The 17,022-nt window shown below is 40.6% G+C and overlaps 1 protein-coding gene across 1 annotated transcript; it reads right to left on the bottom strand.

The window, feature by feature from the left end:
• Positions 1–10,922: 10,922 nt before the first annotated feature.
• Positions 10,923–15,343, bottom strand: LOC103713358 (receptor protein kinase TMK1-like). The gene is made up of 2 exons (XM_008800259.6): positions 12,623–15,343; positions 10,923–11,737 (listed from the first exon to the last, which is right to left on the bottom strand). The coding sequence occupies exons 1-2, from the start codon at positions 14,961–14,963 to the stop codon at positions 11,208–11,210; spliced, it is 2,871 nt and encodes a 956-aa protein (XP_008798481.3). The 5' UTR covers positions 14,964–15,343; the 3' UTR covers positions 10,923–11,207.
• Between the last annotated feature and the right edge of the window lie 1,679 nt (positions 15,344–17,022).

Raw genomic sequence — 17,022 nt, 5'->3', positions numbered from 1 at the left:
GTTACATGACTTCTAGTGATCAGTGTAAACATTTTACATTTATAATTTCACTGTTACATTGCTGAGCCATTGCAGCGACTCTTAATGCCCAGTATGACATGATAAAGTATTAATATCTAAATTATTTAGATCTTTTCTCATAAAAGAAAAGGTTCCATTTGTGACTTTGAAATGGTCCATAATACTGTCTTGGTGACCTGTAAAAGTTTCTAGCCAAGCTATTTTTCTACAGCTAAAAGCATTATTAGAAATATCCGGTAAACTTGCAGCAAATTCAGCTACATGCTATTTGCTAATTGATGCAGATAAATTTGATTATGTCCATTTCATTGTAACATTTAGCCGCTACAGATTTATACACATGCCAGGCATATAGATGTAGCAATTCTTTTGATAGATCGAGAATCATTATCAGATCTCCTCTCATAAAACAAAAACCACCATCTAATTGTAGGTTTAGGCTGTATCTCTCACGGAAAGAATAAATCATCTTCTTTTATGATGTCAACTGTTTGATTGCACAAGAGTTGGAACAAAAAAATTGAAGTATTTTGAGATATGTGAAATTTATGATCCAATAGTCAGAAGAGGTGAAAGAAGATCGATTCTTTCAGCTGAATATTGATCAAACCAAAGATTGGGCTCCAAGAAAAAAGCCGAACCAAGCAGCCTCTTGGTTCATTGACCGTCCTAGGTTTCTCTGAAATCTCTGTTGATTGATACGACTACAAGGCCAATAAACGTGACACCATATCTTAAAAGGCCTTGAACGAGAATAGTTTGGTCGTAGTCTTTTTTTTCTCTTGTTCCTACTAATAATAAACTATTAAATTAAATGCTGGAATCTTTTACAGGTAAAATTAGGTACGCAATAAAGTGCTGGTTTGGTCACCTCCAGAGGGAAAACCGACCTTTGAATTGATCTTTTCGGTGCTATAAAATATTGACTCTTGGTAGTTATGTCGGGTCTGGTCCGGTTCAAAAAACTGGTCCGAACCAATTTGTGGGGGTTGCAGATTTGGACCAACTAAATTCGGCTCGGATCAGGCTGGATCGGAATTATAATTCTCGGGCCGCCCTTTTTGTTTGCTGTTGAAACGGGTTTGGCCGGTTCGGGTTTTGTGGTGAGTCGTTAGTTAGGTAACCCGAGTTGATTTTGGCGTTGGAATTTTTCTTACGCGGTTGTTGGTAAAATTAAGGAAGTCAAGTATCGGCTATGCGTTCCTGGGATTGTACTTGCACAGCAATTATTATCTCCACGTAACAAGTATCGACTTTTCTTTCTCTTGGTCATCATCAAAGATTTTTCATGCTCAGAAGTAGAACAAAGTATTTTTCTCAAGTGACAATAAATGATTTATCAACTAACAACCATACAAGTCATCCACAAAATATAAAACGGAATAAATAATTATGTAGGATAATAAATAATTAAATAAAATAGTCCCCTTAAAAACCTCTTGTTTCAACTACTATTACCACTGAAGTTGATGATTAACTTTGTACCCGAAATAAGTTAATCATTTTTGTAGAAATAAAAAAAATTGTTTTTTAGCTTTGAGCAGGTGACAAATATTTTTTGTTAATCAGAAAATGATTTCATTGTGTGTGAGAGAGAGGGAGAGGGAGAGGGAGAAAAAGATGAGGGTTAGAAGGGTGCAAGGTTGATATTAGGTGTGAAAGTAGGTTCGTTCAGGTTCATTTGCATATTTGAATCTATTCAAATATAAATATAAATTTGAGCATTCGATTACTATCCATATGTGTATCTATATTTGTTAAAAAAAATGAATATAAATATGGACATATAATTATGTAATCCATATTCGAATATCGAATTCTATTTATAATTTCACTTAATTTTATATAATAATTATAAATTTTTAAGAAGAATAAATGACCATATCAACATGCTATTAACTTAATTTACCTTCCACTTAATAATTTCTTTGATTTTATGGTCATAAATTTAATTATAGATTTGTATCCATATTGATATCCATATTTTCAGTATCCAATTTATATCCATATCTATTTAAATCCATATCTATTTAAAATAAATATAGATATAAAATTTTGCATCCGACTAATATCTATATATGTATTTGTATTCGTCAAATAAAATAAATATAAAAATAAATATACTAGTATCCAATTCGGTTTCAACCCTAGTTGACATTGACATGGTTATATATACTTCATGTGAGAGCTCGGTATATCCAAGGCCAAAAAATACGGTCTAACCCATTAGATACATGATTTACCGAGACTCATTGGTTCAAAGCTAGTAAGTATGGTTTCCAATCTAACAATCACTCATTTTGCTTCATTAAGTATGTGGACAGACTTCATAACCTCAAAGTGAATCTGTAGCTGTTGATAGTTAAGGACTAGAGCATTGCAACCACCATAGGACTCCTCTAGGAAATAGTTCTTGTGCAGTGGTTCTAGTAAGCTGAGACAATCATCTCTCCTTTATTTATATATATATATATATATATATATAGAGAGAGAGAGAGAGAAGGCTTGACCATCACTTCAACAATCACTTCATCAACAATTGACAAGACGTATTGCCTTCACGCATATGAAACAATTGATGCATTGAAATCATAGCGTCATGCCTGCACTGACCCACCTGTCACCAACAAAAACGGAACCATCGCTATTTTATCACCCTTAGCAGCATCACCCAAATGCGCAAGGTTATTGGAACCTACGGCCGAGCTTTTTGGGCTTCTATTGCGTCAGATATTTCCTACCACAGAAATCCAATTTCTTACGGACTTTTGAAATTAATCTGATAACACCAGCATAGCAGTTCGATGAAATATTTCATTTTCGACAATTAAAAGATTGATGTTATTTGAGTTTATGGATGTACAACGGTATCGATGCTCTTCTACGCTTCTGATGTTGCTCGTTTGAGGCTATTTAATCTATATATGAGCGTAAGTCCGGGAAACTTACTTACATTGTCCATGATATAACTCAACAATTGTTGTACTTCTGTGGTCAAGGCCAAAAGCTAGAGGGTTAAACACAACTTTAGGATTGGTGTCATTCATGGCGCGTGTTGAGGTCGCTCCCGTAAACACCTTTAAATTTGAAATCACACTTCAGTGTATAAGTGCATTTATGTGAAGCATGGCTTTTCTAAATTAAATCCATAAAGACTTACTAGTGACTATGCCCTCACCTTTCTAAATTGAGGTTCTTTAATTAGGGATTTTAACTTGGACAGGCTAGTCAAAACATCCTAAAGGCTTGACCGAACTATCTAAGATTGGGCTCACATTCTAGGCCCATGGGCCTATATTTAAACTTTCAAGACTTTGGGCCATGTCCAGGGTTTAGAGACGAGTTAGGTTAGGAAAAAATTTAGGTCAATGAAATCCTGTCACAGCTCGACAGTAAATGTCAAAATCAGGCTTGGGTCTGGCCAGAGCCAATACGAGTCCAACATTCTTTTGCAACAAATCTTAATGTAGAAAATCTGGGCTAAAATATTTTGTCTAGGGGTATGGCCGGAGATTGATTTAAGTCGAGATTTTCCGAATTGGCTTAACATGGAAATCTTTGTAGTTAGCACTGGAAGGATGGATTAGGCTTCTCACACATGCAAGCTTTTCTTCTAAACTTGTGAAGTATATCTCTATTTGGCTTGTATTGCTGCAGAGCATGATCTAAAGAATTCTCTTGCAAATAGGAATCGACATTATTGATGTGATGGGATTATCTATAACTAAACAAAAGAAAATTGCGAAATCATCAACATTGGTAGATTTGGGTACTTTGTCATCTTAATTGCAAGTCTTTTGTTGGTCTAATAAAAGTGTTGAACGAATTCAATGCAATTCGTATTCAGGCACCTAATCTGCCATCTCCAATGGCTATTGCAAGACACCCTGACGGCTCGTGCATGACATTGTTCAGCGAAAGTTTGCCTTAAGTTGACCAAGATATGGATGGATGCAGACATGTCCAAGGGCCATTAAGACTGATGGACCAATTTCAATTACCTACCTGAGAAGGCTTGACCATGCTTACCTAGACTTATTTGCTCTTTAGCAAGGCCCATGCTAGGTTGAGCTAATGTTGAACTTACCAACTCTAGTGTATTTCCTATCGTCGGATCTTCGACCCTTTTAAAAACTTCTAAATCTTAACCTTCCATGTCTATTTCCTATCACACATGATGTGATAAGTTATTGTCCATTTTACATTTTACTAGAGATTTTTCTTTTCAACCGTTGCAAACATTTTTGGAGGAAAAAATTGAATTTTGGAAATATTATTTTATTATTAAGGAAACGATGCAAATAACAAGCAACGATCATTACTGGTGTTACAATGAGCTATTATAACACTAAGCATGATCGAAGGGCTAAGATGGTCGGTGCGATTATTGTAATTTTTATTTTTTCAAGAAAATAGCTGCCATAATGTTATAATGAGTGTCATTATATATAAATCATAATAAGGTTTAAAAATGATTGCTAATAGATTGCACATTAATTGAGGCTGACACGAAAAATGAAACCAAAGGTATGTGGTGAATGGCATGAGGAATTTCTGCGGAACATCCTCATTATTTTTGGGAAACTGGAGAAGAATGAGCATAGCAGCTAGATGAGCAGAACAATTTGTTTGGTCGGCTCCATGCAAAGGCTGATATGAGTCTTTTTGACGATTAGATTCATGCACCCAATTTATAGAACACCTGAATCTGGAAAGGCACATCCAGTGAGTCCGACATGTTAGGGTAAATCCAGGCAAGGATATCCTCTTGAGGATATGGCTGTTCTCCAGTGGCCGAGAGCTATTGGGCCATGGCCTTAAGAAGTAGGGCAGCATGATCTATAGTGATAAGACTAGGGATTCGAAGCAGCACTTTCCTTTTTTAAAAGTTTTCTAAAGGAGGCATGAAGGCCTGTCCTGGAACTCGAGCAAATTTATACTATGAGTTCGCAACTAGATCTTTAAATAAGAGAAACAAAACTAGTAGCAGTTTTTTCGAGTATAACAGTGTGTATCAGCTAGTTAAGTTAATAAAGTTGCTAGAAATTATTACCAAAAATCTGGATTTGAGTCCCACCTATATTATTATAAAATTTATTTTCTCAATAAATTAGATGGAGGCCTAAAACCCTCTCCTATTCTTGAAAAAAAAAAGAAAAAAAAAACAGAAAAAGTGGATGCCATCTCTCAACTCTCAAGTTTCTAAGAATTGATTGAAGAAAAAAAATAAAAATAAAAATAAATATAAGTCCTATATGCAAGATGAATCCATGCGAACTTTTGTATTTTTCTGGCAAGAAAATCAATGAGAACTTTTTATTAAAAACTATCACAAGAATAGTGTAGTAAATTGCAACCATGTTATAGGGTGCGGACTCAAAAGAAGAGTCTTCCATGCTCCACTTAGAGTTAAATTAAAAATTGGCTAGGCCATAGCTGTAATACCTTTTCATGTACGAGTGGTTGAGATGATTCAGTGGGATGATAGCTAATAATTTTAAGGAATCAAAAGGAAATCACGCATGTCAGGCCAACCATGAAAGGTGATTAGCCCGGACCCGGAGTCCCTGGTGGTGGGCTCATGATCGAGCCAAGGGGAATCTCATTAGCACCCGAGCCCACTGTAAAGCGAAGGCTTTCAATTCCTCGCCCAAGTCGATGCACAATTTCATGATATGTGAAATAGCTGAGCTGCTAATTTGTAGTCCAAATGATACATGACATAATTAGCTACGATGTAGAATGTCATGAAAGACGGATGAGTTAAACACTGTTGCAAATCATGCATGTTTTGCTAAATATTTTAAATATCATCTATGAATTAGATAAAATTTACAAAACAAACAAATTTGAATTAAAGCACATTGGGGCATCGTTGGCCCCAATGAACTAAAGAATTCTTTTATTTCAACATCAATCGAATGATTCCAATGAAATAATACGCGAGATAGAGAATTGAAGGAGTTTGTCGAACGCTCGATAGTAAAGGATGCTGATTGGCAAGAATCAATCAAGCATAATTTCATGATAAATGACACAAATTAATAGAATACACCAGAGCAAAAGTAGGGTGGTATGAAGTCCACACGGCTCGGTCTGCCTTGCAGCTTGCAATTGGCTTCACTCGATGTGAGAGTGATACTAGACATTCACCAATATGTGGATACGTGATACCTACGTATGCTGTAAGCCATACGTGTTTCCTTAAATAATTTAGACCCCACGAGATAAGATTCACACTGACAACAAAGTTACGTGACCCAACGTGCATGCAGGGCTGGCCAAACGCATGTACGTGCAGCACACGCTTTCGTCGACAAGGCGAGTTCTAAGACCGAACCAGAGTGGGTCCCACGACAGCCTTGGATGGCAGGGAAGAGAAGCATTTGCTCAACTGGTTCAGACCTCGTTTTTAGGGCGGTCTGACCTCGCAGATGGGCCCACCCAACCCAAGCCACAACAGAGCTGTTTCCGCGTCCAACAAAGCTGGCACCCTGCCTTTGCCTCCCTCTCCTTGCCAATTGAAACAAGAGAGGCCAAAGGGGACCAGAGGAAAGAAGAGATTAGACGGCGCCTAAGTCTTCCCCTTGCCTCACCCTAACTCTTCTAAGCTTGTGGGGGACAGGGGCGGGTATTAGCTAGAATCTGGTCCTCTTTAACTACCTAACGCCATGCCATCCGGCCATGCCAACCATGGCGTTTCTTTAGTTTCTTTTCCTATTTTTATAATCCTTTGGTGCATGGGGAAATGATTTGGTTGTTACATTTATTATTTTGTTGCCAGCTTCCTTGTGTCGCATTATTGGCCATCTAGATCTATATATTCACATGCACGCATGCAAAATTTTGGACCGCCCGGCAATCAAGGCATAGTTCGTCTTCCACAAGTTAGGTTTAAGTTGGATCTACTCGGATGAGTTTGGTGTGGATAAATTCTAAGTCCTAATTGTTTCACGTACAGCTAGGGCCATACAATTAGAACTATTTGGTTTATGGTAGAAGAAAGAAAAGCATGGTTAAAAAAAAAAAAATCATATTTGGTTGGAGTTTTTGAAAGAGAAAAATAAAAGGTGATTTTCTATATTTGATAGAGAAAAAAATCTAATAATTTTTTTTCAAAAATATTCTTAAACTTTTAAATAGAATTGAATAAGATTTTTTTTTATTAAGAGTATAATAGATATTTTGTATAATTTTTTTTAAAAAAATAGATGTGAGACCCATACTTTCGATTTGCCTGAAGAAAGAACGGTTCCCGAGAGAATTCTCTTATTTTCCTATTAGCTACTTTTATTGGTAAACTAGGAAGGATAGCACACATGTGGTATAATTTTATAAGTTCATGTCTCTTATAATGATTTCGATTACCAAATAAGATGACAAATGGAAGTAATGTAGTATATATGGAGTTCATGTGAATAACAATGCTAGACTTTGAATAGGCTCAGAGGATCGGTCATCAATGTTCACATCGGGCATATCTCATATGCCAGCTCTTCATGGTCCCCTTTATGAGTTATTTATCTCCATGTACCTCGGGGAAAATGATGCATATGGCACTCGTAAAGGCGTGACCATGTTTGTCCATGACCAGGCACGGACAGGATAGAAATTTTGCATGCAACTGCACCCGACCTTCAATATATAACAAGAACCTGAGCCATAATTTTTTGGGTTTTGGAAGGGTGGGTGGAGCTGCAAATATAAATGTCAAATGTAACTTGGACATTGCTCCAAGGTGCGATAGCTGAACCACAGCTATGCAATGCCGTTTCCTTGGGACATAAATTCACGGTTAATCGGGGAATCAAGCTTTCTAACAACCTTGTTTGCTTCTATCTTTTCATCTGAATTACACAATGTGTTAAAATAGTACTCCAGAAATATAAATGTATCATGATTTGAATACTTGGTCACATTCAGGGTAGATCTCCACTCAAATTTAGTTAAATCTAAATTGGATGTCGAGAGTCTTATATTGATGATTTGAGCTGGTCTCTAAACTACTTATATACCAAAATACGGTAAAATTTCAAAAATATAAATATCTGATGAGAATACTTGGTCATATTTCGAATGGATATCTAGTCAAATCTGGTCGAATCTAGTGGACCAGTACTCACTTGAGGAAGACTTTTGACGACTTGGTTTGGTTCCTCATCTTAGAGGAAGACGATCAAAGGTCGTTCGGAGTGCTTTAGCAGCTTCAGGTTGACGAAACCTCTTTTTTTGCATACATCAAACTTTAGATCCGAATCTAGTTAAACTACTTACATATAAAAATCACATGATTTAGAAATTTCTTGACTCTGCATCGAGTGGTCAAAAAAATATGTTATTTCGTGCATGTGTATGTATGTATATATATGTATATTAATGAGTGATGGGTAAGCACCTCAATTATCTTATTTATCTCTAACCTCTAAATGTAATTAGCTAAGAAGACTTTGTGACGCGGAGCTGCATTGTTAACATACAGACAGTTTTTGATAAGCAAAGTCAATCAAACTATTTCCAAACTAACGTATAAGATTGTAATCCTAGAAACCAAGTGCAAGGATATAAAAACAAAAGTTAGTTAATATACAAAACAAAGTATGCTCTAATAAATAATAACTTCCGCCAGTTAGGTCTGCAAACAAAAATTGGGAGATAGCCCGGCAGTGCTTATTGGTAATTACCCAATTGACTCTAGGAATCAAAAATGGAAAACATATCATAGTTGTGATTAGGATGCTTTTTGTGGTTCTTCGTTGGTGCTCAAGGGGTTGGTATTGTCAATTTCTTATAGGATTAGATAACATAATTATTTTGATTTTTTCATCAAAGCTCAATTATAGCTTCTGAACTACTTATTAATGCATTTGGCATCACTTAACAAATAAACCAAACCGGGAATCTCGCCTGATGGTTGGATAAATCCATGAGTGTTCTGGCAGTGCTTGCCATATTCACAGCAGGTACTCCTGTGCTATATGTTGTGAGCCTCGCAACCCATGTTCCAAAGTGCATTGTGAATGGTATCTTACTGCAAAGGACTCAAAAGAACAAAGAGAACTTCAGATGATTATGGCTCAGCATAACATCAGTTTGTAATCAAAGCTGATACCATGCTTATGAAGACAATGATTATACGTAGATACCCTTAGAATTTGTTTCCTTTTTAATTTAAACAAGCCAGTGCATCAGCAACATAATGTTGTGCTTGTGCAGTTGATATTGGCAGCTCAGGCTGAGCTAGCCCAATATCACATAGCTTGGGTGCTCCTGCTATCAGAAGAAATTATATTCTACATCATGCACACTACATCAAGGATGCACCACAGGAACAAACTAAGATGAGCTGCATGAGATGGCAATCGGAGACGAATGTATGATGCATGAGGTTCATAAAAATTGACATATGGCATGGTATAATTCCTCCTTCATCATGCAGACTAATCACTTCTTGTAGGCATAACTTGGACGGCACATGAAGAAACAACTTTTGCAGGGTTAGCCTCGTATCAGTTACTCATCGATCCATTAATGAAGGGATAACCTACGTACGACAGAAGAATCCTCTGGATCAAAGAGGTAACCGTGCATCAAAGTCTCCAAATTCTCAAACTCCAAGAATTCAATTTAAGCTTCCTGGAATCCTGCACAACCTGAAAATTTTTTTTGGAAACTGCATTGACAAAGCATGCACGGATCCAAGATATGACCATTGCCCACTTTTATGACCACAAAGCCTGGCGGGTGGCATTAACTTCACTCCAGACCCGTCTTCTCTAGCCTTTCAAGAGGAGATCAGTCATTCTGGCATTTCACCGTTCTTACAGTCTCTTTTTCTTTTTTCAATCTCTGATTAGCAATTTATGCCTGCAATAATTTCTAAAATAATTTTGAGAAGAGTACGACCACACTTTTTTTTTAATAATCTTTCCGGAGCATCATCACTGAGAAAAGAGACGTCAACCAACCAACTTAACGTTCCAAACAAAGTCGAGTTTGAATTATAATGGTTCGAGATCACACGCACCCCATCCCTCTGTTCGCCGCTCGCATCACAGCTTTTTTCTACCTTGCTGCCGCGGCACGTTTTCGGCGTCACACAACCCTTTTTACGCTTCCTGCATGCACTCCCCTCTTTTCCTCGTCTTCACTGCTCGGCATCCATTTTGCATGTCTTCTCCTTCGCATCACCGGTCATTTCATGCTTCCTGCACTCCCCCACAGCTTCGTTTTTAACATCTACTCATGGCACAGCTCTTACTTCAATTTCGTAGCAATCCTCTCGCCCTCAAATCCAACTTTCCCGTTAGACTCATTTCATTGCCCAACTTTGGTACTAGGCTCATGTAGCGAAGCCCTCACCTCTCCTTCCATGACTGTTTATATTTGAAAGAAGTATTCATCGATAGTGGCTCGGCGCATTTGATGCAGTAGCTCGAATAATGTAGTGCTGTAGCAGACAACGTATGGCTAACGTATTCTATATAACCGGGCATGCATGTCCCTGTAGCAAGTTTACCTGGTATCTGAGAACCTCTTGTATCAGGTTAGCCCTATCGGATAAGATGGAATTGAATGCTTTTTGTTGTAGCCAGTGTTATCTATCAGGAGTCAGAACCACGCAAAGATGCAGATAAGACTGAAGTAGCAAATTCAGAACCACCAGCAGAGACTTGGCTATAAAACATTATCAACAAAGAGAAAACGTATACCTAGAGAAATAAAAGGTTCATCTCTCTCTCTCTCTCTCTGTGTGTGTGTGTGTGTCTTGCGAATTTTCTGGTAAGAAGTTTATTGCCTTTCCTTCATGTATGGCCTGCAATGAACAAGGAGTACTTGAAGGTCATCCAAGGCCAAAGGCCCCTAACAGACAAAAAAGGCAAAGTCAAGCTTTTCACCAAATGTTAACCAGAAGACTCCAACCATGGGATCATCAGCCAAGTATTTCATGCACCAACGTGATAATGATACAACAATATTACAACTCATTGCAATACAACACTTCATTAGTATTCCCAAAATTCTAACGAAAAACAACTAGAAGAGAAACTGGAAGTGTTTAAGCTAAGAGATCATCATACATGAAGAAAAGGGAAGAAAAACAGCCCAAGAACAGAAGCAAAGCCTTCACAAAGGGAATGAACAAACCTCGCTTAGAACTACCCACTTTTTCTCCCCTTAGTTGCTACCTATCTTCCATCAGCTGAGGTGAATGAATCAGCAAAGCCTGGTGGCCTTGTGGGTATGCTGGTCTGAGTGTTGTCCAAGCTCGCAATGTATGATGATGTAGCACCATCGAAATGGCTACTGTCCTCAAACGCTTGCCATTTCTTGAGTGCCTGTGGCAAAGTCATGTCGAGGTCGATACCATAACTATCCTCCGAGTCTGGATCGGAGGGCTTCCAAAGCTCCGCAAGCGACGACAGAACATTGACAGCATGCCCCATATCTGGTCTCTGGTAAGGCTCCCTTGCACAGCAGTGGCCAGCGAGCTCTGCAACGGTGGTGATGCTCGCAAGGGTCTCCTCATCAAGGTCTATCGTGGGATCTATGGCCTTTCGGAAGGTCTCTTTGTTGAGCTGCATCCTCCGGAACCATGTTACAAGGTGCACACTCTCTTCTGGCTGGCTCTCATCAAGTGCCTTTCTACCAGTGATCAGCTCCATAAGTATCACCCCAAAGCTAAACACATCAGCTTTTGTGGTCACACGACCTGTCACTGCAAAGATGTTCAAAGTTGATAAACATCACCAGCTAAGTTCATGCAGCATATTAAACCAGGCCTAAAATCTGAGGAAATTTGATATATCTGATAGCTTTATGGCCCTCAGAATAAAATCGATGCTATGATTTCAACTCCATAATGTTATTGCTATAACAGGCCATCAACAATTTGTCCAGGGCTGGCGAACAAGCGAGCTGTTCACGAGCTAGCTTAAGTTTGCTCCCTCGGTTAAGAAACAGGGCAAGCTAGAGCTAGGCCGAAATTAGCTCAAGATACTAATATATGAATAATATATATTATTTAAGAATCATTAACTAATATAAACGACCGTTTTTTATAATTATTTATCAAAAAAGTGACATGTATTATGTGTAATAGAATGATAATTGACATTGTCACTCTAAACTATAGAAATAAAAGTCTCAGTCATAAATGACCGCAAATTCTCACCAGATCCCTTGAATAAGCTGTTTATGAACAGCTCGAGCTCAGCTTGAAATAAAATGAGCTAGCTGACACAAAAAGATTATAAAAACTCAGACATGTAACTTATCTATTGGTCTTAGAAACGAAAGCCTGGATATTTTTGTGTTATTAAAGGAATGCTCATAACAAAAAAGACTTTAAAACCTCCCCAGTACATATCATTAAGCATTATCCTGGCGCATCATTGATCAAAAGCATAAACACAAACAGAGCGCTGCTTTAAAGTCAGATACTCAATTTGAGATTCTGAAAATTTCAAGTTGTTTTTCAAGAAATCAAATCCAAAATATGAGTAACTGTTTTGGAATCTTAATTAAAAGCTTTCCATCCACTTCTCTGTGTAACCACAAACTAGATTAATAAAAATAGTCAGGCTCTGGAATTGAGGATTACCTGCGTATTCTGGTGCAAGATACCCGAAAGTTCCTGCAAGCTTTGTCTCAACGGAGGCACCTTTCCCATCTGCAAGCCGGACAAGTCCAAAGTCTGAAACCTTAGCCTTCATATCATCACCGAGCAGAATGTTAGAGGGTTTCAGATCCCTGTGGATGAAGCTTTGATGTGCCAAACTGTGCAGATACTCCACGCCCCTGGCCACATCCAATGCAAGGCTCAGCCTCTTCTTCCATTCCAAAGGCTTCAGCCCTTCTTCCTTCCAGCTAAAAAGATGGCGACTTAGCGTTCCCTGAGGCATGTACTCATAGACCAAGAGTCTCTCACTTCCATCCAAGCAATAACCAAGGAGCGAAACCAAATTACGGTGCCTTACTTTAGAAAGGACCGCAATCTCCGACTTGAATTCATTCAACCCCTTCGTCCCCATCACCCCGGCTTCCATCCTCTTCACCGCAATCTTAGTGCCATCATGGAGCTCGCCCTTGTAAACCACCCCAAACCCACCCTCGCCCAAGATATTCTCCTTGCTGAAGTTGTTGGTCACATTCCTCAGGACTTGAATCGATATCACCATGTTTCCAGCATCAACTACATGTACATCACTCGGGCCGCTGCTTGTCCGGCTGTATGTGTCGCTTGCAGTCCCGCCGTTCAAAGTCGAGCCAGCAACTGTGACTTTCACCATATCCGGGTCCGATCCCGAGTGCCGGGGGTGTATCACCGTGGTATTCGGACTCTGAACTCTTCCAAAAGCTTGCTTCTTTCTCTTGTAATAACAAAAACCGAGCAGTCCAATGACACCGACACCAACTACCACGGCAACCACCGATCCGGCAATGACTCCTACCGGAACAGAAGAAGACCTACCGCTGCTGCTGCTCTGGCTCGCATCAGCCGAACCAGTCGAATTGGAATCGCTGATAGGACCACCGGATGCCCCAGCTGGAGCTGGAGCAGTACCATCATTCTTCCCGATATTTGGATTCCCAGATGTGTTCACCGCAATACTCTTGCTAAAGGAGGGAACTTGGCCCCAGAGGAAGTTGCTCGACACATCCAATTCCTTCAAAGATGGCAACTTGGTAAGCGTCGACGGGATCGTGCCGGTGAGGTTATTGTTGGACAGCAGCAGCTTCTGCAAAGAAGTGATCGAGCCGAAGTCCGGCGAGATTGTCCCGTTCAATCCCATCTTCGGAAAGTTGATGACAGTAATGTTGCCGCCGCTGTCGCAGCTGATCCCAGGCCACCCGCCGCCGCACGGGTCGTTCCCCTTCCAGCTCTCGGCGAATCTGTTCGGATAGCCAAAAGATTTCGCAATCGAGAGCAAGACATCGACCCTGGGATCACAGTCCCCTGGTTCCGGAAGACAAAAGCTCTCACCTTGCGGGGTGAGGTCGACAGTTTTCACCGTCTTCGGGAAGACCGGCACCGGCCCCTGGAGGAGGTTGTTGGTGAGGGAGACGCGATTCAAAGATTTGAGAGAGGTGAGCGAGGCCGGGACGAGGCCGGTGAGGCGGTTGTCCCGGAGCTGGAGGTTCTGGAGGTGTTGGAGGGCGGAGAAGTCCGGGAGGGGGCCGGAGAAGTCGTTAGAGTTTAGCCAGAGCTCCTCGAGGGAGGTCATGTTGGCGACAAAGGCGATACCGCCGGAGAGGCGGGAGCTTCCGAGCTGGTTGTTGAGCCAGAGGGAGCGGAGCGGGGCGGTGGCGAAGGAGGCGGGGACGGGGCCGGAAAGAAGATTGAAGGCGAGGGCGAGGTGGTCGAGTGAGGGGAAGGCGGTGGCGAGGAAGTCCGGGAGCTCGCCGGAGACGTTGGCGGAGTTGGCGGAGAAGTTGACGAGGGCAGCAGCATCCTTGAGGTTTGCCGGGATGGGCCAGGGGTCGAAGGGGTTGTCGTCGAGGTAGGCGGACTGGAGGGAGGAGAGGCCGGAGAAGAAATCTTTCGGGGGGGCGCCGGAGAAGCTGTTGCCGTGGAGGAGGAGGGCCTGGAGGGAGGAGAGCCCGGCGAGGGAGGGTAGGGGGCCGGAAAGCTGGTTCTCGTATACCTCCAGCCGGAGGAGGGAGGTGAGGTTCCGTACCTCCGGCGGTAGCTTTCCGGCGAGGCTCCGGTTGCCGACTTGAATGGCGGTTACCCGGCCCTCGGTGCAGGTGACCCCGGTCCAAGTGCAGGGGTCGGCCGGACCGGTCCAGCCCAGGGCCCGGTCCGCCAACAAGCCCTTCGCCAAGGCCCGCATTGCCGCGGCGTCGCCCGCGTCGGTCGTCGCCGCCGCCCCCCGGTGAACGTCACAGGCGAGCAGGAAGGTCACTAGAACCAGCAGGAGACTGCGGTGAGAGGACCCCATGGTGAGGGGAAGCGGGCGGTGACAGGATTCCGGCGAGGTGGGTGGAGGCTAAGGTTAGGGGGGGAGCATTTTGGGAAGAGAACGGGCAGGAGGAGGAGGAGGAGGAGGAGGAGCATTGGAAGGGCAAAGGAAGGGAGTGGTGGGTTTAGAGAGAGAAGAGTTCGCAGCTTCACATGGGGGTGCACATGGGTGGTGGGGCCTGTTCTAGGAGGGAGAGCCAGCTTGTTGGATTCCTTTTTTTGCTGTTATATTTTGCCGGTGGTTTTGGGCTGGGAGCCTTTTGGATGGAGGGGTACTGAATATTTCCCAAAATATTCCCAATTTAATGGATTGATTTGTTTGGAGATGTAAAGTGGGCTTGCATTTTAACTTTAAGAACTGATGTCTTGTGCAGGGCGAGTAGATCTTTTATTTATAACCGCTATTAATAAAGCCGCTTGCTAAAAGGACAGGAGAGGAGGGCCCACATTCTCAACCAATAGGAGATCGAAACGTCGATAAATTAGATACTTGATTTTGACTGATGTGGTTATTGCTGCTCATTTTTTTTTTTGCGTTTCCTGTTCTTGCTTTTCTAGACTCTAAACCTTTTATCATGCTTCTAAAACGGCGTCTTTTAAATCCCATAATTTACTCAAATAAATGATTTATTTTGCTAAAAAAATTATATCGCATATAAGATGAATACTCTTGTTTAATTTTAAAATAATCTCTTTCACAAAACTTCCAAATAATTCAAATCCTATCTCTTTATCACATTTCCTTTCCTTCCTCAATATGCAATGTTTGTGCTTGGCTGTCAGAAAACAGTAAATATCGACGGGATACAATTTTTTTCATTGTTTTTTTATTAATAAACAACTAATAATAAATAGTCCGATAGTTATCATGCTATTAGCAAATATCGAATCCAGAAACATGTGCTTTATAATACTTCTTTTTTACGGTAATATGTATACCTACAATTAAAAAAAAAAAAAAAGCGATCCTGTTGAATACAAACTATGCTTGTTGCTTGAATTAAAAACCTCTTCAGTGGAGCAGCACCTACACTCAAAATAAAATAATTTTTCAATTCAAAGTTATAATAATTAGAGAAAAAGTAGAATAAGTAATTCATCAAAATTGCATCTCTCTGGTTAAATTAAAGCCTTATCCCTCCCTTATTCCATTTCTTTTTGAATAACATATTTTTTCGTTAAGGTAGGAGTGATGGAGTTGGGTCCTCGACAAGGAATGCAGCGAGAAAGGTGGGAGGGTAATGGGATCGAAGACGCTTGACTTGAGAGAATCTTAAAACTTGGTGGTGAATTGGGAAATCAAAATAGTGCTGCGATTCGGTCGCGTGACGACACGAACTCAAACAGCTGGTGCCAACTCCTCTGACGCAAATTGGCCGAATGGGCCAGAGATGGATCCGGTGTTTGGTTTTCGGTACCAAACAAGACCCACCTAATACACCATCACTTGCTCGCCAGTACAATGATGAAGTCATTGCATGGGACAACAAATTTTAGCATTTATCCTGTCCAAGCTTGAAACAATTATAAAAAAAAAAGAAGATAAAAGACAGCTTGGTGACTTCCATTCCATTCAGTCGCTCAAAATTTGAAATCCTAGTGGAGATTTCAAACGACATGCATCTTCTGAATCATATTAAACAAAGATTGTAAAGTTATTAAAGTATTAAAAAATTTAAAAAAATAGATAAATTCTTTTAAACAAGCACCAGCAAATTCAATCGTAAATCAAACAAATGTAGTTAAACACTTTGGAAGACATAATTAGATTAAGTTAAACTACACACTTTGTTTAGCTAACAATTGGTCCGCGAATCTATACAATATATTAAAGGAGAGCCCAGTTGCGTCTCCAAATAACAAGTGTTGGACTAACATTCGTCCAAATGTCAGCATTGAAGGCCTCCACGCGATGCCATCCCGCCTCTTTAGTATGTAGGTTACAAAGGGCTCGGTGTTCGGCGCTCCACATCACGGTTCGATGTTCTGTAGTCGCATCTCCACCATACCTACAAATAAAATAAAAAAAAAAAGACAAT

Source organism: Phoenix dactylifera, chromosome 7 (assembly GCF_051530095.1).
Source record: "Phoenix dactylifera cultivar Ajwa chromosome 7, Ajwa_hap1_PhDact_Kaust_v1.1, whole genome shotgun sequence".
NCBI lineage: Eukaryota > Viridiplantae > Streptophyta > Magnoliopsida > Arecales > Arecaceae > Phoenix > Phoenix dactylifera.
Note: the sequence above shows the minus strand (reverse complement) of the source record. Positions and strands in the feature narration are given on the sequence as shown.

Coding starts and splice junctions, on each gene's coding strand:
- LOC103713358 (XM_008800259.6), bottom strand. CDS start 14,963: ATGGGGTCCTCTCACCGCAGTCTCCTGCTGGTTCTAGTGACCTTCCTG. Junction 11,738..12,622: donor TCTTGCACCAGAATACGCAG/GTAATCCTCAAT, acceptor ACATCTTTGCAG/TGACAGGTCGTGTGACCACA.